Source organism: Tilletiopsis washingtonensis (genome assembly GCF_003144115.1).
Source record: "Tilletiopsis washingtonensis strain MCA 4186 unplaced genomic scaffold FA09scaffold_13, whole genome shotgun sequence".
NCBI lineage: Eukaryota > Fungi > Basidiomycota > Exobasidiomycetes > Entylomatales > Tilletiopsis > Tilletiopsis washingtonensis.
The window spans coordinates 470770-491369 of NW_020312010.1; the positions used below are offsets into that span (position 1 = coordinate 470770).

Here is a 20600-nt window from a genome sequence, read left to right on the forward strand (position 1 = left end):
TTCGCTTTGCCCTCAGTTGCATTCGAGCACGACGCCCGCGGCCACGCTCTCGCCTCGCATTCTGAGGGGTAGTGGGGTCAGCTGAGGGCTGGCGACTGCCTGCTTCGCGCTCTGCTCACCTCAAGATCACGCGGCCCATGTCCTTGTTCACTGATGCCGGCTCGATCGGGCCAGGCGCCTGCAGCGTGATGCGCACTGTAGCCGTGACGCCACGGCTAAGCACGCGCGGCTTGCGCTTCAGCACCTCGCCAGTCTTGGGGTCGATCGTCGAGACGAGCTCTGTGAGCACGGCTGAGAGATTCGACGAGTGGTGGAAGAGCTCGATCGGCGTGCCGACCATGAGCGGCAGCGAAGGCTCGAAGACGAGCACGCGTACGAGCAGGCTTGTCGCGAGCTGCACGGGCGCGCTTGGCGGGCACAGCACCGAGCCGATGCTGAGTAGGCGAGGTTAGCCAAAGAGAGCTGCACCTGTGCGTGGGCCACTCACTTGACGATGTTCATCTCGATGCCCGACAGGTAGGCCGTGATGGCCGAGCCTGCGACGGCCCACGGCACCGTCTCGCCGTCCTGCTCCAGTGCTGCGGACGATGTGCTCGTCAGCTTCGCGGATACACCACGCCAAGCAGCAGTACTTACCGCGAATCACAGCAGACTCATCGCCAGGCACGATGCGCACGCGATCACCGACAGACAGTAGGCCGCCGACGACGCGGCCCGAGGCGCCGACGCCCGCTGAGATGGCCGTCTGGCCGCGGAAGACATTCGTCACTGGCATACGCAGTGGTGCGTCGATCTGGCGGCTCGGCGGTGCCAGCTCATCTGCAAAGCGAGCCTGTCAGCTTGGCATCGAAGCCCGACGAACACTGCGACTCACCGAGCACGGCAACCAGGGACGGACCAGTGTACCACGAGGCCAGTGGGCCGTCTGCTGTCCGCTCGACCAGGTTCTCGCCGACCGCAGCGCCGACAGGCACGTAGGTGACCTTGGTTGCGTCGAAGCCGCTCTGCGCCAGGAAGGGCTTGACGGCATCGACGATGAACTTGAAGCGCTCTTCATCATAGTCGACCTGAAGCCGGCGTCAGCATTGCTGAAGCTTGCTGCAGGCATGCTCCTACGCACCGCATCCATCTTGTTCACCGCGACAACAAGCTGCTGCACGCCCAGGCTGCGCACCAGAATGGCATGCTCGCGCGTCTGGCCGCGCTCGCCGAAGCCCGACTCGAAGCCTCCCTTTGACGCATCGACGACGAGCACGGCTGCGTCGGCCTGTGCGGCGCCCGAGATCATGTTGGGAATGAAGTCGCGGTGACCGGGCGCGTCGAGGAGCGTGAAGCGCCGGTTCGGCGTCAAGAATGTGTCTTGCGCAACGTCGATCGTCACGCCGCTGGAGCGACATGTGTGAGCCAGGTCGAGGGGCTCAGGCACGGGGCGTCTCACCGTTCCCGCTCCTCTTCGCTCGAGTCGAGCGCCCACGCATAGGCGAAGCTGCCCTTGCCGATCTTCGCGCTCGCGCGCTCGTTGCTCGTGTGCTCCTTGTCGGAGAGCGTGCCCAGCTCATGCAGCAAGCGGCCCATGAGCGTGGACTTGCCGGCATCGACGTGGCCTGCGCAGCATTAGCATGTGCTCACTCGGGCTAGGCCTTGCAGCCGCACTCACCCACGACGACAAGGCTGATGCCGCGCCGCCCGCTCTCTTCCCGCTTGCGCCACTCCTCGATCACGCGCTCGTGCGAGACCGTCATGGGTGTGCCAGGTGTGCTGCCTCCCTTGGCGCTGCCAGCATCGCTGCCTGCCACGCTTGGTGGGCCCGACAGACTCATGCTGCCCACATCGCTGCCGAGTCGCTGCATGCTCGCAGCGTCCGCCGCGCCGCCGGCCGCTGCTTTCCGCAGGTCGAGCGCGGCTCCGCCAGACGATGCAGCACCCCCAGCGGCGCGTGTCTTGCTCGTACCTCGCGCCGGTGTGCTGGCCCCTGACGCGGGCTTCGAGGCGCTGGAGGAGCGAGCTGCAGCCGCTTGCGCCTGTTTCTCTGAGTACGCGGCGGTCGAAGTCAGCTTTGCTCGCTACGAGACCCAGCAGGCGGGAGCACACGCGCAAGCATGGATGACGCATCGTTTCACCGCGCCAAGCTCGTTCCCTCGCGCGCCTTCAGCACCACATCGTCCGGGCTCGGCGCCGCAAACACATCCTTCAGCGTCTCTGCCGCTGATCCCGCAACCGGAGCGAATGGCGAGCGGCCAGGTGCTACCTTCCCTTCGCCGCCGAACATGCTCCGCGACAGGACACTGGCGAAGCGCGAATGCAACTCATCGTCTGGCGCCTGCTTGGCTGGCTGAGCGCGGCTCGTGGGGAACAGAGCGCGTGACTCGAGCCCTCCCGGCAGGATTTCCAGGCCCTCCTCGGGCGTCGGCGGCCGCACTGGCGCCTCTGATGGCCCTGCCGCGGCAGCACTCCGGCTCTGCGCAGCTTGCCGAGCCGCCAGGTTGTCCTGTGCGCGCTGCTGCAGCTTCGAGAGTGGCTTGCTCGCGGCGGCTGGTGCAGGAGGCGTAGAAGCTCCTGCGCTCGGTGCAGCAGACGCAGCCGGCCGGGCACGAGCAGCAGCCAGCGCAGCAAGCTTGCTTGGCCGTGAAGCAGTGTCTGCCGCAGCGGAGCTGCTTGCAGCCGCAGAGCTAGCAGACGCTCCCTGCGGTAGCGAGCTGCTCGCCTCTGCCTCTGCCGGACGCTTGTTCGCTCGCCGCGCGGCAGCGAGCTGGGCCAGCTTGCCGCCAGCAGCGGGCGGCGGCGGCGAGGATGCGGTAGCCAGAGTCGTCGTGACTGCGCCGTCCTTGCCCACTCGGCTGCCTGCACCTCGACCAGCTCCCGGCAGCCCGTCTGGAGCAAGCCCTGCCAGGTTGCGCTTTGCCAGGCCAGCCCGGCCACGCATGCCGAGCCCACTGACGCCGCGCGCCCGCTGCGCGCCAGAGGGATGTGCGTCCGCTTGCCGATGCGACAGCGAGAGACGCTGCATGGCCGACAGCTCCTCCTCCATCGGCTCGTCTCCGTCGTCTGCGCGGAAGAGGCAGGGCGGGCGTCAGTGAGGTGCTGCACGCGCCTGCGGGCGCGGCAACCACCCGACTGGCGCGCGCCCGCTCGTCGACGCCCCGAGACGAATCTCTGCTCTCTGCTATGTACTCAAGCCCTCCACACCGCAGCACAGAAGCGAGCAAGCGTCGACTCACCTGCCTTTTTGCGCTCGCGAGCGCCTCTGCGTTCTGCCTCCTCCAGCACCGCCTGCACGGAGCCCTCGACGTCGAAGTAGCTCTCCCAGAGCAGCGTGCGGATCTCATCGTCCGTGGCAGCCTGGGCGCCCACGACGGCCTTGACGGAGGTGAGGGCGGACTCGAGCTGCTCGAGCTCCGTGTCTGTGGCTTGCGCTGTGGGGTCGTGCAGGTGTAAGCAGCGTAGCTCAGACGGCCCGCACGCGGGACTCACCCCATGGCTCCTCGTCGTAGTCGTCGGCCATCTCCTCGTCGAGATCAAGATTGCGGATCGCACGGTGGCGTGACATGGCTGCTGCGTGAGTGCGGGATGGTGGTGGGCAGGAGCGAGGCATGCGCTCGGTGGAGGAAGCGTCTGTCAGCGAGCGTCGCCGTCGTGCGTCATGCGGCAGCAGCACATCGATGCATCGTGGGAGCAGCCGTGCATTAGAGATACGGGCTTCTATTCGCTTCAATGAGAGCCGCCTGCTCGAATACAAGTCGATGCACTTTGACCCAGAAAGTGCTTCTTCGCGCTCTCTCGTGGATGGCGCACACTCTGAGCTCGCCCGATCCTTCTCACCTCCATCACTCTCCTTCCTCGGCTCGTACACGTCGTGGCACCCGAGACGCCCGCATCCGTCGCACCTCAAGCGACGGCTAGCTCCAGCAGCCGTCAGTGCGCGGGCCGACACTCCAGCCAAGATGCCTCGCGCCTCCTTCTCCGGCATCGCCGATGCCTCCTTCCCGGCTGCACCGCTGGCGCCGCTGCCGGGGCCGTCCACTTCCACGCCCGCAGCATCTCCTTCCAAGAAGCGTCGCGCCTTCAGCAAGCGACGGCAGCGCAAGTCTGAGTCGCGTGCTGCTCCGGAGCCGCTGGAGCAAGTGAGCCACGCGACATCGAGGAGCAGCAACGGCGACCACGACTCGCGCAGCAAGCGCTCCCATCGCGAGCGCAGCCGCAGCCGGGCTCGTGCGCCGTCACACTCGCGCTCGCGTGCCCGATCTAGCAGCAGGCGCCGCCGCCACTCGTCGCCGAGCTCCCCCTCGGACTCGGGCTCAGACTCAGACGAAGGCTCCAGTGAGGAGACGGAGAGCGAGAGCAGCGAGGACCGCGGCCGCTCCTCCAAGCGACGGCGCTATGCCTCCAGCCGCGCTCGCAGCAGAAGCGTAGCGCCGCTGCTCGACTATCCGCTCGCAACGTTCATCCTGCCCGATCAGCGCAACTTCCAGCGCATCCTCGACAGTGAGTAGAGCGTCTGGCCTGCGCCCCGGGCAGCCACTGACGGTGTCGAGTGCAGACAAGATGTATTTCAACGCGGCGCTCGACTTTGCTGCGAGCAAGGTCGGCGGCCTCGTGGCGCTGGCGTACGACGGCGAGACGGGCCATCGCGTCGAGCTCGAGGACGGTGAGTGTGCGAGCATCCAGGCAGCGCAAGGTCGGCGCTCATGCGCTATTCGCAGACGAGGACTTCCGCGCCTTGAGACTCACAGCCGCTGCCAAGGGCGCGATTGCCATCTACGTCCGCCGCCGCGCCAACTCTGCGGTCGTGGTGCAAGTGCCGAACCCTGCTGCGCCCGCGCCTGCTCCTGCGCCCGCACCTGCCAAGAAAGGCAGACAGTCAGTGCAGAAGAGCGTCCCAGTCGCGGCCAGGCCACCGGCGCAGAGCGCACCTGGTCCCTCGCGACCTGCAGCCGCTGTGCAAGGGCCGCCGCAGCCCGCTGCTCCTCAGACCGCTGCGCCTCGCAAGGGCAAAGCTCCGGTGCAGAAGGCACCCGCGCCGGCCGCCGCTGCTGCACCTGCTGCTCCAGTGCAACCGCCTGTCGCAGCAGCAGTGCAGCCCTCAGCCGTCCGCTCGACGTCTGCGTCATCTGCATCGTCGTCGTCGTCCTCGTCATCATCGTCCGGCTCAAGCCGCGAGCAAAGCGTGGCTGCAGCTGACGTGCCGGCTCCGACGCCCACGATCCCTGCAAGCAGAAGTGCAGCTCTGCCTCAGCTCGACCTAGCCATCTCGACCTCAGAGTCCGAGCCTCTGCAGCACGGACTCAACCGGGCTGCTGGCTCTCGCGCGTCGAATCCTCTCGTACCCTCGACGAGCGAAGAGGACTCGCCGTCGGTCGACTCTGACTTGCCGCTGCGCGACCGGCAAGCCGCAGCACCTGCAGCTGCTGCGCCGCCGCCGCCTCGAGAGCTCTCGCCGTACATTCCGCCCTCGCTGCGCCAGCCGCCGCCGCCGACCGCGACTGCGCCTGCCGGCCCTTCGCGCCTGCAGCCCATCGTCCCGGCGCCAGCCAAGGCTGTCAACGGCAAGCGCAAGCGCGGTGCAGAGAGCGGATCCGAGTACTCGGAGGGCGAGGGAAATGGCGAATCGACGGACACTCGGCCAATGGCGAAGAAGAAGCGCCGTGGTGGCAAGGCCGCGCGCAGGGCTGGATCGCGCAGCCAAGATGATGCTGGGACCAGTGGCGCCGCGCCCGCGCCGCAAGCTCAGCCCACTGCAGAGGCGCCAGCTCCGCCTACTCGTGCTGAGGCCTCGCCGAGCGGTGCTCAGAGCGGTGCGGCTGACGACGAGGCTCCGCCGGCCGAGGCTCTCGTCAAAGAGAAGCAGAAGAGAGCGCCGCGGCAGGTCAAGCCTGACGACCCCTGCGGCATCTGCAGCAGCAAGACCCAACATGAGCCGGAGGCATGCCCTCTGGTACTCAAGGGACGCGCCGCCATCGAGAAGCGCATGGGCGAGCTGAAGGAGAAGAAGCAGTCGAAGAAGCAATTCGAGCGCGTCGCTCAGAAGGCGCTGCAAGCATGGCTCGACGAGAACAAACCCGCCAAGGAGCCGTCAGCGACGAAGAAGGTCCGTGCCTCTGCCGCCGCCGCTCAAGCATCAGGCGAGTCGACCGAGGCAGCTGAAGGCCCCGCATTGGGCCGCGGGACAAGCGCCAATGCTGATGCCTCAATCTCGGGCTCGGCGACTGCTCCGGCATCGAACAGACAAGGCACGCAAGTAGTCGAGACCTCGGCGTCGGCCAATGGCCATCCAGCGCCGGCCGCCTCGTCGAGCGGCGCAGCGAATGGCGTTGCGGAGAGCGAAGCATCAGAGGCGGAGCCTGCCGGCGTCAACGGCGCAGCCCACGAGGGCGCGGGCGCGACCGCATCATCGGATACGCGCGACGCCGAGCCGATCGTTGTGGACGACGACGAGGAGACCGCTGCTGCGCCGTCGCGCCGCAAGAAGCGCACGCAGGCCGAGATTGCGCAGGAGCGCGACCGCGTGCGGGCCGAGAAGGCCACGGAGACGCAGCAGCGTCTGGACAGAGAGGTGCAGACCGCTCGCCAGAAGGTGGCGCAGATCCGCGAGCAGCAGGCGCGCGAAAAGGGTGCCGGCGTCGCCGGCCTTACTTCTGCGCAGCGACAGAAGGCTGAGGCGGCTGCCAAGCGGGCCGAGAAGGCAGTCTCAAAAGCGAAGGAGCGCAGAGAGAAGGCTCTGATCGATGGCATGCGTATGGCCACTTCGTCGGCCGCCGATGATGATGACGATACCCGGCCGACCACACCCACGCGCACGCAGGGCCGCAGCGCAACACCGCCCTCAGCGCAGCCGGTCGGTCAGCGACGCCGCGCCGACGCCTCGCCCCCCAACGCAGTCGCTGGCTCTTCTTCTGCCGCCGCCTCGTCGCCTGCTCCGGCCGCCGCAAGCCGGCGCGCGAATGCTGCGCGGAACGGCTCGAAGGCAGCAACTGACAGCTCAGCGCCGTCGTCTTCTGCGCCTCACTCTACGCAGAGCCTGCTGGCGAATGTCTCGCGCCCGATCTCGCCTGGCAGTGAGTTCGACGAGCTCGCCTCGCAGGCGGGTCAGGAGACACCGGCGGCTCGACTGGCTGCCTCGCAAGCGCCGCAGCCTCAGCCGAACAGCGACGAAGCGCCCGCATCGCCGTCGAAGGACAAGCGCAAGTCGGCATCGCCACGCAAGAAGGCTGCTTCGCCGCAAAAGGGCAGTCAGGCACCCAGCCAGGTACCCAGCCAGGCACCTGCTGTCGAGCGCGTCCGTTCGCCGCTGCCGGGCCTTACGTCGCCCACGCGCTCGGAGGACGAGGTGGGCACCAGCCCGCAACTGCAGGCCGTGACGACGGAAGACTCGCGCTCGGAGCACGAAGTCTCGCCGGCAGCCTCCCTGCCGCCTCCGCGGGCTACCGCCGGCTCGCAGGCCGGGCCCAGCGGCAGCCCATCTGTGCCGCCCTCTCCACCGGCGGCGAGTGCTCGCGAGCGCGCCGATGCCGGCCTCTTCCTGCAGACACAGCTCGGCTCGCAAACGCTGGCCTCGCAGACGCAGCCCTCGCAGACGCAAGACTCGCAAACGCAGCCCTCGCAAGCGGCACAGCACGAGCGGCAGCAGTCCGGGCCTAACCTGCCCGAGTCGCAACTGCGCCGTCCGCGCCGCTCTAGCGCAGCGTCGCGCGCCAGCTCAGACACGTCGGACGACTCGGACGACGATGCGACGGGCAACGAGGCGGCGCAGGAGAGCGAGGCGGAGGGCAGCGGCGAGGAGGAGGTGGAGCAGGACGACGGCGAGCAGACGGCCCAGGCCGAGCAGAGCCGGGCGCAAGCAAACGGCCACGACGACGCAGACGACGACAGCGTCGACGGCGCCTCGGGCTCCGAGCGCGACGACGACGAGGTCCAAGAGCCCAGCAGCTCGACAGACTCGTCCGACGACGATGCCGAGTCGGACGCGCCGGACTCGATCGTCAACGAGCCTGACGCTCCGGCGCCGGCTGCGGAGGAGGAGGAAGACGACGAGATCAGCAGCACGCCGCAGACGGCCTCGGCGCCTGCGCCGTTCAACCCTTTCCTGCATCTCAGCAACCTGCGCTCGCGCTTCAGCAGCGGCGGCGCTGCGGCCACGCAGCCTGCGGGCGGCAGCAAGCCGCTGGCCGTCTCGCGCCCTGCCGGACCCAAGCGTCTCTCCGAGCTGCAAGTGTCCAAGCTGCGTGGCTCGGTGTCGCAGCCCGTCTCGCCCAGCACGTCCGTCACTTCCAACGGCACGCAGTCGGGCCGCGTCGCAACGGGCCAGGCGGCGCGGGAGACCTCGTCGGTCAGTGGTGCGGACAGCGAGGCATCGTCCGGCGACGACGACTCGTCGTCCGACTCGGACTCGGACTCTGACGCCGAGGCCTCCTCTGCTGCTGCGACCAGCTCGGTGCCGGCTCGCCGGCTCGCCAGCAGCGCGGCCAAGAAGAAGCCGCGCCGGCCGCGCGCCTCGCTCTTCGACGGCCTGTGACTGCGTGTGCGCTCTATTTATTCGTCTTCCACTCCTCCATCTCCCTCATCGTGTACAGTATCGAGTCACTAGGCACAGCGTCATCCTCACAATGCATTCTTCTGCGTTCAGTTCTACGTCTGTGAGGTGCTGCTGTGGCTGGATGGCACGCAGAAGCGCTGAGGCGGCGATCTCTTCTCGCCGCTGCAGCGAAGCGGCCGTAAGCGCGAGAAGGCGGCAGCAGCGCAGACAGCCGCAGGTGCGTCATCACGGCGCCGCCGCGCTGCAGGGTGCTTCGTTCCTTCCTGCCATCTCCCCTCTCCTCTCATCATGTCCGGAGCGAGCCTGCTCTCGCTCCTCAATTCCGGGCGGCCCTCGCCGGCGCCTGCCACGCCGCAGCAGCAGCCGCAGCAGCAGCAGTCTGCCGCCACTGCGCCGTCGCCGTCCAGCGCCTCGCCGCGCCCGCCACCTGGCGTGAGCGCCGAGAATGCCAACACGCTGCTCGCCTCGCTGCTTGCGCCTCGCACGCCTGCTGCTGCACCGAGCGGCGGCGCGGGCACGCCGTCAGCAGCGGCTGCTGCACCAGGCGCACCGTCGCCGTCACGCGGCTCCAGCGCCCCGAACGAGGGCGCTGCGAGCCTGATGGCGCTGCTGAGCAGGCCCACCGCCCCGGCCGCTTCGCCTGCGCCGTCGCAGGCAGCGAGCACGCCGCTGCCGCCCTCTGCGCCGCACACGCCTGCTGCTGCTGCGTTTGCGAGCCGTGCGGCGCCATCTGCCACCCCAGTCTCGAACCTCGGCACGCCGAGTCCCTTTGACTTCGTCTCGCCCTTCGACGTGCTCGAGTCGCGGCCTGCTGCCTCTCGCGCGGTGCCGTCAACGCGACAGCCGCCCATCGGCTCGCCGCCGTCTGCCTCGCCGCAGCCCCGTGAGGCCACCGCAGGCTCCTCTGGCACCTCGCAGATCGAAGCCGCGCAGGAGGGTCTTGCGGCGCTGCTCGCCAAGCTCAATGCTGGGCCACGCACGACGCCCACGTCTGCGGTCTTCCACTCGCCAGTGACGCCGGCCTCGAAGAGCCAGGCAGCAGCACCTGCTCCTGCCGCGTCGAACGGAGCGCAGGCAAAGGCGAGCCTTCCCGTCGATCCCACGCCGTCCGCTTCGCCAGTGGCGTCTCTGGCGCAGACGGCGGCGCCCGCAGCGCACATCAACAAGTCGCTGCACGCCACGCGGCACCTCGCCGGGCTGCACGCCAGCTCCGGCTTCAGCGACGAGATGTCGTCTGGGCTCGCCTCTTCCTCCTCGGGCGATGCCGTGCATCTCACTCTCGACCTGGACGCGCCGCAGCCTCTGGGCGCGAATAGCTTGCACCCGGCCAAGCTCGAAGTCTCGCCTCTCGCACTGCTGCCCTCCGCATTCGTCTCGCCCTCCTCGGCGGACGCCACGCCCGTGGGTCGCGTGGCGGCGCTGGGCCAGAGTGCGCTGTACGTCATGTCCAAGGGCCGCGCACGCCTGCTGCACAGCAAGACGGGCGTGCGGCAGGTGCTGCGCGCCGACGGCCTGCGCAGCTTGGAAGTCGCTCGCGCAGGCGGTGACGGCTCATGGCGCATTCTGGGCCTCGGATCCTCTGGCGCGGAGGACGTCATCAGCGCATGGGAAGTGCCGGCGTCCTTCGGCCTCGAGGACGGCAGCGACGCACGTGCGCTGCGCAGCTTCGAGGTGGCACTTCACTCGAAGCTTCTGGTTTCCCTTTGGGCTGATCGGGAGGGCCGAAGGGCGCTTGCGCTTGAGGCGGACGGCCATGCCGTGCTGTTCGAGCCTGCAAACGCCGAAGTGAAGCCAGTGCGCTTCGAGGCGGCTGCTACCAGGGTGCGTTCCTACGAAAACGCCAGCTCAATCTCCTGCTGACCTGCCGTTCTTCAGCCATCTGCATTTGCTCTCAGCGCCGACGGCTCGTTGCTCTGTGTGGTCGTCGAGGCGAAGGGCGGCGTCACAGCGACGCTGTCTTCTCTCGGGGACGCCGGCCTCGTCGAGCAGCGCGCCTTGTCGCTCTCGCCGCCCAGCGGTGTCCAAAGACCAGCGCCGACGTTCGCCGGGCTGCTTGGCCCTTCGGTCGAAGACGTCCGAGTCATCGTGCTCGGATTCGACGACGGCACGGCCTTTGCACTGTACGACGCAGCAACCGGCAAGCTCTGCGCACGCGTGTCGCTCGCCGCAGAGAAGAGCGTCAGCCCTTGGACGCTCCCACGCGTGCATCATGCACGTCCCGACGTCCTACTGCTTGCGTCTGCGCATCGCGCATCCCTGCTCGTGCTTCCCTTCCGCTTCGTCGCTACGTCCGGAAGCCACCAGAGCGGCACAGCAGGTACGCGCTTGTTCGCAACGCCTGCTGGCGCGGGCTCCTCGACGACCGTGGAGCTCGGCAGTGCTCTGGAGTACGCCCTGCCCGAGCCATGCACCGCCTTCCACATCGCGCCTGCGGGCGGTGGCGAGCTCATGGCTGCTGCTCACCCCGGCGGCATTCACTTCGTCCACATGCCGGCGCTGCCGCCCGCTGAGGCGCCGCTCGAGGCGTTGGAGAATTCGGAGGAGGTCGTCAAGCCTGCGCTTAGCTCGCAGCAGACTCAGGCAGTCGCGGAGCCCGCGGCAGCTGAGGCGAAGCCCGCTGCAGTTGAGGCAGAGCCCGAGGCGCCGTCCAGCTCTGTCGCTCAGCCGCCGGCTGAGCAGCCAGACTCCACCCCTGCTGCGCCCGAGCAAGCTGCGCAGAAGACGGTCCAGAAGGCCGCGGAGGCGGTCAGCGCGCGTACGAACAGGCAAGCTTCGCGCGAGCAGCAAGTAGAGCCGACAAAGTCGCAGGCCGCCGAGGCACCGAAGGAGCCGGTGGCGCCTCAAGGCTCCGACGATGCGCCGAGCAGCGAGGATCTCGCAAAGTCATCGTCGTCGATCGCCGAGCCCCAGCCCGCATCAGCTGCGGAGCCAGTCGTCGCTGCTGTTCAAGAGCTAAAGAAGGGCAACGGCAGCACCACCTCGTCTGCGCCCGCGAGCCCGACGCCGCACAAGCGCACGCGCCGCAGCAAAAACACCAGCAACAAGGAGGCCGCAGCTGAGGCGTCGGACGGCGGACTGAAGCGCTCGATGCTCGAGATGGATGCGCAGATTGCCGCGACCAGCACCGCCGTGCCAGGCCTCACTGCCGCCGAGCTCAAGCCTCTGTTCGAGAGCATGGAACAGCGCCTGATGTCGCGCATGTCGCAGGCGCAACCAGCACCGGCGCCGGCACAGACCGTTCCGACCTCTCGCGAGATTGTGGCAGCACTTTTGCCGCAGCTCGGGCCGGCGATCAACGAGAGCGTGCGGCAGCACATGACCGTCGTGACGCAGTCGCTTCCCGCCGAGCTGCAACGCCAGCTTGCATCTCCGACGGTATCAGCACAGCTCGCGACGAGTCTCGGCCAAGCCTTGTTCCCAGGTCTGCAGCGACTCGGCATCGACACCGTCACGCGCGCACTTGCGCCGCAGCTCGAGCAGCTGACGGTGCGCCTGGCCACGGGCCTTGAGAGTGCGCTGGCGTCGGAGATGACGGGCGTGCGCAAGGAGGTCGTGGCGCAGCAGTCTGAGGCGCTGCTGCAGGCCGAGGACAGCCTGCGCGAGATGGCGCAGCGCATGGAGGCGATGCAGGCGCACCTCGAGAAGCTGTCGCAGGACAACGAGCGCCTGCAGCACGTCATCGCCGAGCTCAAGGTGCAGCGCATGGAGGTTGCGGCTGCGCACTTGGCCTCGCAGCACCAGCCGCAGCAGTCGCAGCCGCCGCCGCAGCAACAACAGCAGCCGCAGCCGCAGCACCAGCAGTACTACCAGCCGCCGCCGGTGCATCAGTACGCCACCGCGCCACCGCAGCAGCAGCAGCTTCCACCGCACTACGCCAGCACGCCGATGCACCAGCCTTCCCAGCCGATGCAGCCGCCGCAGCAGTCTTCGTACGAGAGCCGCCCGTCGGTGAGCTACACGTCTGCAGCGCCTGCGTCGGAGCAGCGCACGCAAGCGCGCGGCTCAACGCCCGCGCCGCACGAGGTCGAGGACATTCTCATTGCCGCGCTCTCCTCGCCAAGCATCGAGACGGACATGTCGCCCGTCTCGCGGGCGCTCTCGCGGCTCGGCAGTGCCGACCGCGTGCTGTACGGGCCCGGTGGCACCGAGACGTGTTCGCAGCCCGTCGTGCTTGCGCTGCTGCACCGCCTTGCGACGTCGCTAGGCACGCCCACCGCTCCGCTGCCGGAGCAGTGCGTGCCGTGGATCGCCAAGCTCGCGCGCATCCTCCGGCCAGACAACCCGGCCATCGCTGCGTACTACCGCGTCTGCCACGGCGCCATCGCCAATGCCCTGCAGGCCATCGGCCGTGCCCAGAGCAGCACGTGGTGGGGCCGCGAGCTGCTGCGCATCCAGGAGTCGCTGGCCCCGCCAAGCTGAGGGCCGCACGAGCTCGGGGCCTCGTGGCCGGCAACCCCAAAAACCTGCCTCGATCGACGCAGCCGCTCAAGTATCCGGGCTGATGTCGCGGAATGCTCCCTTGATACCTCTCGACACCTGTGCCGCCGCGCACGCGTGGTATACTTTGCAGGAGATGACCCCTCGAGCGCCTACTTCTCTCGAGAGTGCGGGGGCACTCCGCCGCCGCCGTGTTCTCGACCGAGCCGCCGCCGACGAGTCTCCGCACGTGTGAGCCCTCGTGTTGTGCGGTGCGAACTGAGTTGACAGGGAGGTGAAAGGGAGGGCACGTGCACGTGTTGCTTGAATGTCGACGGTGCCGTCATCCATCACGACGCCTAACACCTTGCAAGCACCTGCGCGCTGCACCTGAATGGCCGATCTTCGCGGCCTCGGAGCATCTTACCCGGCTCTGGAGTGTGGTGGGCGCGAGTTCCTGATGCGCCCTGAGGCTGTGTGAGTGCCCACCGCACGAGTATCTAGTCTCACGACGCGGGCCCAGCTCGGTCCTTTGCCGCCGTCAGAACGATGAAAGCTCCGCCCTCTCGGCGCCTGCTGCGGCGGCAGGTGCGGCCCGCACGGCGACGCCGAACGATGAGTGCGGACCGTGGTTCTAGGCCCCGTCTAAACGAGCACTCAAGGTGCTCATAATCAGCGGCTTCCCTGTGCCGCCGCAGCGGCAGGTACATGATCAGGGCACGGAGCGCTCCAGAGTGCCGCTGCCGGCGGCCCCGTTCAGCGCAGATCACGGCGCCGGAGCGCCGGCGCGTAAAGTGCTCCTCAGGGGGCCCCTTGCGCATCTCGCAGCCCCCGCCTTTCGCCCTCATCCTCGCCGATCGAACGTGCGCCGAGGGCGGTCAGTCCACAGCATGCCGCGCTACCTTCCGCGACGCGGCGTCCGCACCCGCACCCGCCTTTTCCTCGTCGTGGACAAAGGGGCGATCCGCGCCGTCCGGCGCAGTCAGAGTCCAGAGTTGCGTGTCTGCCGCGCAGCCAGCAGGCCGCCAGCCAAGACTGACCCCTGAGCTTCGTCCATGGGTCATGCCATGGGGACAGCCCCCGGAGCGGCTCTCCTGACGCCTTCGTCTGACACAGGCGCTGCCCTCCTGCCTACAGCCGGGTCTTCCTCGGTCCTTGCCCCTCGTCCAGAGAGGTCTGGTTACTGCTGCGCCTTTTGCGTCTTTGCAAGCCATTACTGGCGTCTGGGCTCAAAAGGCGCCGACTCCGCAAGCACGCCATGAAAGTTCGCCATCTTCGTTCCTCCACCCCCGCTCCCCGCGCGCCAGCATGGCCGACCACATCAGCATCGTGCGAACACTCTCGGTGCGCGAGCGGACAGAGGTGCTGCGCGAGCGCACCTTCTCCGTCCTCGGACGCGTGAGCACGTCGGTGCGCAACTCGTTCAACGAGCTGCGTCGCTCCTCCAACCAGATCAGTGTACACTCGCCGATTGATGCCGAGACTCGTCTGTCGATCAGCACCCGTCGGCCTCGACGCGTGCGAAGCGGTCTTCACCCGGACGCTGGACACAGCGAGAAGAGCGGCGAGAAGGGCGGCAAGTCGGGCAAGGGCGAGCAAGGGCAAGATGAGGACGGGGTCTCAACTCTCGACTACGTCTCGGCCGTCTACTCGCGCCGCTCAAGGCCAGACTCGCCGTCGATCTACAGCAATGAGGAGGAGGGTGACGACGTCCGTGCCCGTCTGCACTCGCTCAGCTGGCCGCGTCTCACGATGTGCCTTGCCGTGGAGGCGGTGGGCTTGGGATGTCTTGGCCTGCCTGCTGCGTATGCTACGCTTGGGATGGTGCCCGCACTCCTTGTCACAGCATTTCTGGGCATCTTGTCGATGTGGTGCGGCGGTTAGTCTGCCTCGGATCCTCGAATGTTGCCTTGACTGACGTCCTTGCTTAGTGCTCGTCGGCGAAGCGTCGCTGCTGCATCCTGGCGTCCGAGACTTTGCACGCCTCGGCTTCTTAGTCGCTGGCAAGGCAGGTGCCGTCATCACAGGTCTCTGGCTCATCCTCGATCTCGGCTTCGGCACGAGCGGCAAGATGCTGACCGGCGTGCTCGCGCTCGAGGAGATCAGCGGAGGAAAGAGCTGCAAGATCATATATGGCCTTGTTTCCCTGCGTGAGTGCCGGCATTTCGCGGTCGATGGCATTCAGCTGACATTGTGCCCCTCGGGCAGTGGTGTGCACGCTTCTCGTCAGTCTCCTCTCTCTCAAACCTGACCATGTGCAGCGCTGATGCGGTGGGACCCTGCCAGGCACTGCCAACCTCCTTCAGCGACATCGCCTTCCTCGGCTACGTGGACTGCGTTTCCATCGTGCGTCACCTCAACTTTGCCAAAAGCTCGCTTCTGACCTGGCTTGAACCCGGCAGATGAGCGCTGTCATCCTCACAATCGCTGCGGCCGGCCACGATGCAGCAGCTCGGCCCGGAGGCTTCTCCGCCGGTACCTGGGTTGCATTCCGCACCGAGAACCCGCCATCGCTTGCTGAGGCTATGCTGGCGTGAGTGTTGGAGACTGATGCCGCGACGTTGCGCTGATCGCCTGTCTTTGGCAGCGTATCGAACATCTGCTATTGCTTCGGCGCCGCTCAGGTGAGTACGTCGTCCACAAGGTTCGCCGCGTGCTGACAGCTGTCCTGCAACAGTGCATTCCGACGATGATGGCACAGCTCTCGAAGCCGAGGGAGTACAAGAAGGTGCGTGGCCTCAAGCGATCTCGAGGTGTCAAGCTGACTGTCTCGCTCTTTATTCAGGCTGTCATCACGCTTGGTGAGCAGCTCATTCCGCCTACCTTTCCGCGACGCTGACTAGCGAGCGGCAGGCACCTTCATGCTCGTGCTGTACACCTTCATCGGCGCCGTGACGTACTACTTCATCGGCGAGGGCGTGCGCAGCCCGGCACTGCTCTCCAACTCGCCGCTCGTGTCGAAGATCTCCTTTGGCCTTGCACTGCGTGAGTCAGCTTGCTGTTGACATGATGTGCGTCCGCCATTGACACTTGACGTCCTCGACAGCCGTGATCTTCATCAGTGGAGCCATCAACAGTGCGTCATGCTTTGACCTGTCCATGGCGCTGTCCTGACTCTTGTCCGCAGCGACATGTGCTTCCCAGTTTCTGCACGACAAGATTTGTGTGAGCACAGCTTGCCCGAGCAAAGTGCAGCACTTGGCTGACGATCTGACCTCAGGGCGACGGCGACAATCGGCTGGACAAGGCCGAGCGGTCACGCATGTGCTATGTCATCTGGGTGTCTCTCGTTGTCGGACTCAGTGTAAGCAGGCCATATGCCGGGCCTCTCGGCGACCTACGGCTCACCCCGCCGCGGACAGCTCATAGCGTGGGTTACGGCTGTTTCGGTGCCCTCCTTCAGTGGCATGCTCGGCCTCAGTGAGTCAAAGCGGCTTCGTGACTGCAGTTCTCTGCTGACGGCTGCGGACTACCCAGTCGCCGCTCTTACGATCTCCTTCTTCTCGTTCACGGCGCCGGCCCTGGTCAGTGGCTTTGCGTCACGGTCTGCGGAGCGCCCCACTGACTTCCACTCACCAGATCTGGTTCAAGCTGCTCAAGGACGAGCGGCCCTGGTACGTCGGCTCCAACCTGTGGAATGCGCTCTTCCACGGCGCCGTCGTGCTCGTCGGCCTGTTCATCATGGGCGCCGGCACATGGGCGAGCGCGCTGGAGCTGATGCACACGTGGTCGAACGGCAAGCTCTGGGTGTGCTGAGGCGGGTACGAGAGGGAACGACAAGAATCGAGCAAGCAGCCTTGCCGACAATGTATTCATTGCGAAGCTTACTGGATTGTGACGCAGCACTCATGGCCGTGGCGCGATTGTGAAGAGCCGACTGAGAGTTCGGAGCCTGTTTGACGGCACGTCGGCGCGCGTGTGTTGCTCTCGCCGCGGCCGAGCTCTCGCGGCGGCGGTGCGCGCGGCTGCACGGCGGCCGAGGCGGCGCTGCAGACGCGACGCGTCTGACCTGACGTTCTGCCTCCTCTCCACCGACTCCACCTCACGCACTCCACTCCATCGCTTCGGTTGCTCAGGACCACCTGCGCTGGTCTCGGGCACGCGCATATCGCCGCTCTCTTCTTCTTATCCGCTGCAGCGGCACGCTCGGCGTGTCCCCGCCGCGTCCGGGCCATGTCCGGCCCCTCGTCGGACCAGCTCGCTGAGCTGGTCCACAGCCTTGTGCCGTCAACACGCCGGCGTCGCGGCGAGTCCGATGCCGCAGTACGCGAGCGTCGTGCGCTGCGAGCCGATTTGCTCGATCTCGTACACGACATCTTCCATAGCGAGCTCAGCTCGTCGCCAGCCGCCGAGGAGCACGAGGTCACAGATGCGATCCGGCGCAAGCTGACGCGCTATGCCGTCGACGGCGGACACGGCACGGGCGTGCGCTTCGAGACGCTGCTCTCTAAGCTGAAGAGCCAGCCGAGTCGGCCACGCAACCTCAATGCGGTTCTCGAGTTGCTCCAGCATCTGTCCTTCTCAGCGCAGGCGGGCGACACGGCCGAGTCGTCCTCTGCGCCTCGCAGGTCAGCAGCACCGCCAGCCCCAGCAGCGTTTGCGCTGGACGTGCCCAGCATGGTGCCAGCAGCGCGCTCGAGCGCACCGGTGCCGCCGCCCGCTCCCGAGCTAGAGAGCCGGCCAGTGACGCGCAGCGATGCCGGCGTGCCCGCTCGCGCACCTGTGCGGCCGGCTCGCGTCGAGGAGGCCGACGTGTCGACTGGGCTGCCGATTGCAAAGGCTGAGGTGGTGCGGAGATGGCGAGAGCGCAAGGGTGAGTCGCAGATGGATGTAGCAGCACACATGCAGCGGCTGAGGCCTTTCATAGGCCGAGCAGAGGTGCCCGAAACGGAGCTGCTGCGCGACGTCATCTACCTGCTGCAGGGCATCAACGGCAAGCACGTCGGCTTTGAGGTGGTGCAGAAGCTGCCATCGACCGAGGTGGGCGTGGACCAGAGCGCCGAGCGACTGCTGCGTATCCGCTTCGAAGAGGGCGAGCGGGTCATTTCGCCGTCGACGCGGCATCTCGTGCACCGCATCGCCGAGCTGGGCCGCCTCTACCGCCGCATCTCCGAGTTTGCACAGCAGCAGCAGACCGAAGAGACGGGTTTGATCAAGCAGGTGAGGCGAGATGTCGTGGCAGCGCGCTTGGGACCAGCGCTGACCCCTGCTGCAGAGTCTGTGCCACTTCATCTCCTCGGAGCTGACGGACTACTACCGCCTCATCGCGGTGCTGGAGGCGCATCTCAACCGCACGCTGCAGGCTGTCGGCGGCAGTGCGAAGCCAGTTGATGGCAGCGACGAGCCTGGGCGAATCGAAGGCAACCCGGCAGCCGAGGGTCTGACGCTGAAGCGCGTGGCAGTGTGGACGCAGGACGTGGCGCTGCGCCTGCGTTTGCTCAGCACCATCATCGAGAGCTGCCAGGATGCGCACGGCGGCGCACTCGTCTCCCTCATTCACTCCTACACCTTCAACGGCGACCCATTCATCCGGAAGTTCACCGCGCAGCTGCTCGAGGAGGTGAGGCGTGTGATGGTTCGCGTGATCGAGCTGCTGCTGACACATGTCTTGCCGCAGGTCTCGAAGCCCTTCTTCCACTCGCTCTCGCGCTGGATTTACGAGGGCGAGCTGCAGGACCCGTTCTGCGAGTTCTTCGTCGAGCTCTCGGCGGAGGCGCGCGCCTCGGCGAACGCCAACAACAGCCTGCCGAGCTTCGAGGACGTCGATGCCGTCTCGCTGTGGCAGAGCAAGTTCAAGTTCCGGCAGGAGATGCTGCCGAGCTTCTTGAGCGAGAGCTTTGGCCGCAAGGTGCGTCGGGTGTGGAGCAGGCGATATGCTCACCGGCTGACGCGCTTTGCAGATCTTCTCCACCGGCAAGAGTCTCAACTTCATCCGCTACAGCTGCGGCGACAGCGACTGGATCTCGACGCGCAACAAGCTGAGCAACTCGGGCACAGGTGCGTATTCCGCCGCACTGACTGCACGCCCTGCTGACAATCTCGGCTGCAGATCTGCGCTACACCGACCTGGCGGGCCTGGAGCAGACCATCGACTCGGCCTACAGCATCGCTAGCACGCGCCTGCTCGACATCTTCCTCGACAAGTTCAAGCTGATGGAGCACCTGCGTGCGCTTAAGGACTACCTCATGCTGAACCGCGGCGACTTCATCGACCGGCTTATGGAAGCCCTGGGGTGCGTGAGCCGGATTGGCGACCTTCTGTGCCGTGCTGACTCTGTCGTTGCAGACCCAGCCTGGCCCGGCCAGCCGCGTCGCTTCTGCGCCACAATCTCACGGCATCGCTCGAGACGGCCATTCGCGGCTCCAACGCACAGCACGACGACGCCGACGTGCTGCGCCGGCTCGACGCGCGCATCCTCGAGTTCAGCGCCGGCGACACGGGCTGGGACACGTTTGTGCTCGAGTACAAGGTCGAGTCGCCCATCAACACCGTGCTCGACGCGCAGGCGATGCTCAGCTACCAGACGATCTTCAGCCACCTGTGGCGCATCAAGCGCGTCGAGCTCACGCTGTCGCTCAGCTGGGGCCACCTCGTCACGGCAGCGAACATGCTGCGGCGCAGCAAGAAAGCCGAGCCCGAGCTCAAGGGTGAGTCGTCGCCGCATGGGTCGTGAGGCTTGGCGCCGGCGCTGATGTTGCCCCCGCAGCGCTGTACAAGCACGCGCACCGCACGCTCGTGCTGCTCGGCGAGATGATCCACTTTGTGCGGCAGATGCAGGGCTTCTGCCAGCTCGAGGTCATCGACTACTCGTGGCACGACCTGCAGAGCTTCTTCGCCAAGCGCCAGGGCGACCTGGACGACCTGATCAAGTCGCACCGCGAGTACCTCGACGCCCTCGTCAGCAAGGCACTGCTGCGCGGCGCCAAGCGGAGCGTGGTGAGTCTGCGTGAGCGGTGACGAATGGACAGCGGCACTGACACACGCGCTGCAGGACACGCTGGCACACGAGGTGCGCAGCAACTTCGAGAGCATGCTCGCCTTTGCGGCCGCCAGCGACGACCTCGCCAGCCACCTCACGGGCGAGCTGGCGCGGCATGACTTGCGAGCAGTGAGTCCTCTCGACCGCTTCCTCCGCGCATCCGCTGACCACGTACTTCCCTCTCTGTAGCCGCTCTCCTCCCGCTCGGCAGCCTCTAGTGCGCCAGCCGTGCCAGCGGCGCGTGCTCAGACTGTGCCGTCGATCTTGGCGCGCGTAGACGAGCACGCACGAGCGTACGAGCAGCGCACGCAGACGCGCATCGTGCCGGCGCTGGCAAAGCACGGCAACCTGACGATCCGCGGTCTGGCAACTCGTCTCGGCTACGACGCCCGTCCCTCACCGGCAGGCTCCGCTACGCCGGCTCCTGCGAGACGCGAACGGAGCGAGCACACGCAGGCCGCGGCACCAACGCCGGCGGCCGCTGCTGCATAAACTGCCCTCCTCCGTCGTCACCGCTCCTGTGCTCCTTCTGTCTGCTCTGCTTTTGCTTGCGCCCCATGTACTCTAGCTGTGTCGTGTCTCGTCTGTCGCTCAATCGAGCGTCTTCGCCAGTCGCTCTAGCTGCAATGTATCGGTTTGCGACGGACTAGAGACGGACAGCAGGGAGATGTGAC

General features: G+C 66.9%; 6 protein-coding genes across 6 annotated transcripts; 4 read left to right on the forward strand and 2 right to left on the reverse strand.

The window, feature by feature from the left end:
• Window positions 1–12: 12 nt before the first annotated feature.
• Window positions 13–1742, reverse strand: FA09DRAFT_339429 (hypothetical protein; the record flags this gene model as incomplete). The annotated part of the gene is made up of 8 exons (XM_025744213.1): window positions 13–61; window positions 120–434; window positions 488–578; window positions 637–819; window positions 875–1067; window positions 1121–1385; window positions 1439–1604; window positions 1658–1742. The coding sequence occupies 8 exons, from the start codon at window positions 1740–1742 to the stop codon at window positions 13–15; spliced, it is 1347 nt and encodes a 448-aa protein (XP_025597710.1).
• A 374-nt stretch (window positions 1743–2116) lies between these two features.
• Window positions 2117–3547, reverse strand: FA09DRAFT_339430 (hypothetical protein; the record flags this gene model as incomplete). The annotated part of the gene is made up of 3 exons (XM_025744214.1): window positions 2117–3045; window positions 3219–3413; window positions 3472–3547. 3 exons carry the CDS (start codon window positions 3545–3547, stop codon window positions 2117–2119), a joined length of 1200 nt encoding a protein of 399 aa, XP_025597711.1.
• Window positions 3548–3787: 240 nt separating this feature from the next.
• Window positions 3788–8599, forward strand: FA09DRAFT_361241 (hypothetical protein). The gene is made up of 3 exons (XM_025745327.1): window positions 3788–4482; window positions 4538–4645; window positions 4701–8599. The coding sequence occupies exons 1-3, from the start codon at window positions 3942–3944 to the stop codon at window positions 8507–8509; spliced, it is 4458 nt and encodes a 1485-aa protein (XP_025597712.1). The 5' UTR covers window positions 3788–3941; the 3' UTR covers window positions 8510–8599.
• Window positions 8600–8818: 219 nt separating this feature from the next.
• Window positions 8819–12949, forward strand: FA09DRAFT_339432 (hypothetical protein; the record flags this gene model as incomplete). The annotated part of the gene is made up of 2 exons (XM_025744215.1): window positions 8819–10351; window positions 10406–12949. 2 exons carry the CDS (start codon window positions 8819–8821, stop codon window positions 12947–12949), a joined length of 4077 nt encoding a protein of 1358 aa, XP_025597713.1.
• A 1200-nt stretch (window positions 12950–14149) lies between these two features.
• Window positions 14150–16771, forward strand: FA09DRAFT_54084 (hypothetical protein). The gene is made up of 15 exons (XM_025745708.1): window positions 14150–14825; window positions 14878–15096; window positions 15155–15171; window positions 15233–15292; window positions 15349–15479; window positions 15534–15570; window positions 15624–15674; window positions 15732–15747; window positions 15800–15931; window positions 15993–16022; window positions 16074–16111; window positions 16167–16250; window positions 16309–16366; window positions 16424–16470; window positions 16526–16771. Exons 1-15 carry the CDS (start codon window positions 14255–14257, stop codon window positions 16700–16702), a joined length of 1668 nt encoding a protein of 555 aa, XP_025597714.1. The 5' UTR covers window positions 14150–14254; the 3' UTR covers window positions 16703–16771.
• A 203-nt stretch (window positions 16772–16974) lies between these two features.
• Window positions 16975–20571, forward strand: FA09DRAFT_330596 (hypothetical protein). Its single transcript, XM_025742666.1, has 10 exons — window positions 16975–17759; window positions 17814–18106; window positions 18162–18506; window positions 18564–18794; window positions 18847–18943; window positions 18996–19179; window positions 19233–19594; window positions 19654–19883; window positions 19939–20055; window positions 20116–20571. Exons 1-10 carry the CDS (start codon window positions 17120–17122, stop codon window positions 20416–20418), a joined length of 2802 nt encoding a protein of 933 aa, XP_025597715.1. The 5' UTR covers window positions 16975–17119; the 3' UTR covers window positions 20419–20571.
• Window positions 20572–20600: the final 29 nt, after the last annotated feature.

Coding starts and splice junctions, on each gene's coding strand:
- FA09DRAFT_54084 (XM_025745708.1), top strand. CDS start 14,255: ATGGCCGACCACATCAGCATCGTGCGAACACTCTCGGTGCGCGAGCGG. Junction 16,023..16,073: donor CATCAGTGGAGCCATCAACA/GTGCGTCATGCT, acceptor TCTTGTCCGCAG/CGACATGTGCTTCCCAGTTT. Junction 16,251..16,308: donor CTCTCGTTGTCGGACTCAGT/GTAAGCAGGCCA, acceptor CGCCGCGGACAG/CTCATAGCGTGGGTTACGGC.
- FA09DRAFT_330596 (XM_025742666.1), top strand. CDS start 17,120: ATGTCCGGCCCCTCGTCGGACCAGCTCGCTGAGCTGGTCCACAGCCTT. Junction 18,107..18,161: donor AGACGGGTTTGATCAAGCAG/GTGAGGCGAGAT, acceptor CCCCTGCTGCAG/AGTCTGTGCCACTTCATCTC. Junction 19,884..19,938: donor GCGGCGCCAAGCGGAGCGTG/GTGAGTCTGCGT, acceptor CACGCGCTGCAG/GACACGCTGGCACACGAGGT.
- FA09DRAFT_361241 (XM_025745327.1), top strand. CDS start 3,942: ATGCCTCGCGCCTCCTTCTCCGGCATCGCCGATGCCTCCTTCCCGGCT. Junction 4,483..4,537: donor CTTCCAGCGCATCCTCGACA/GTGAGTAGAGCG, acceptor TGTCGAGTGCAG/ACAAGATGTATTTCAACGCG. Junction 4,646..4,700: donor TCGCGTCGAGCTCGAGGACG/GTGAGTGTGCGA, acceptor CGCTATTCGCAG/ACGAGGACTTCCGCGCCTTG.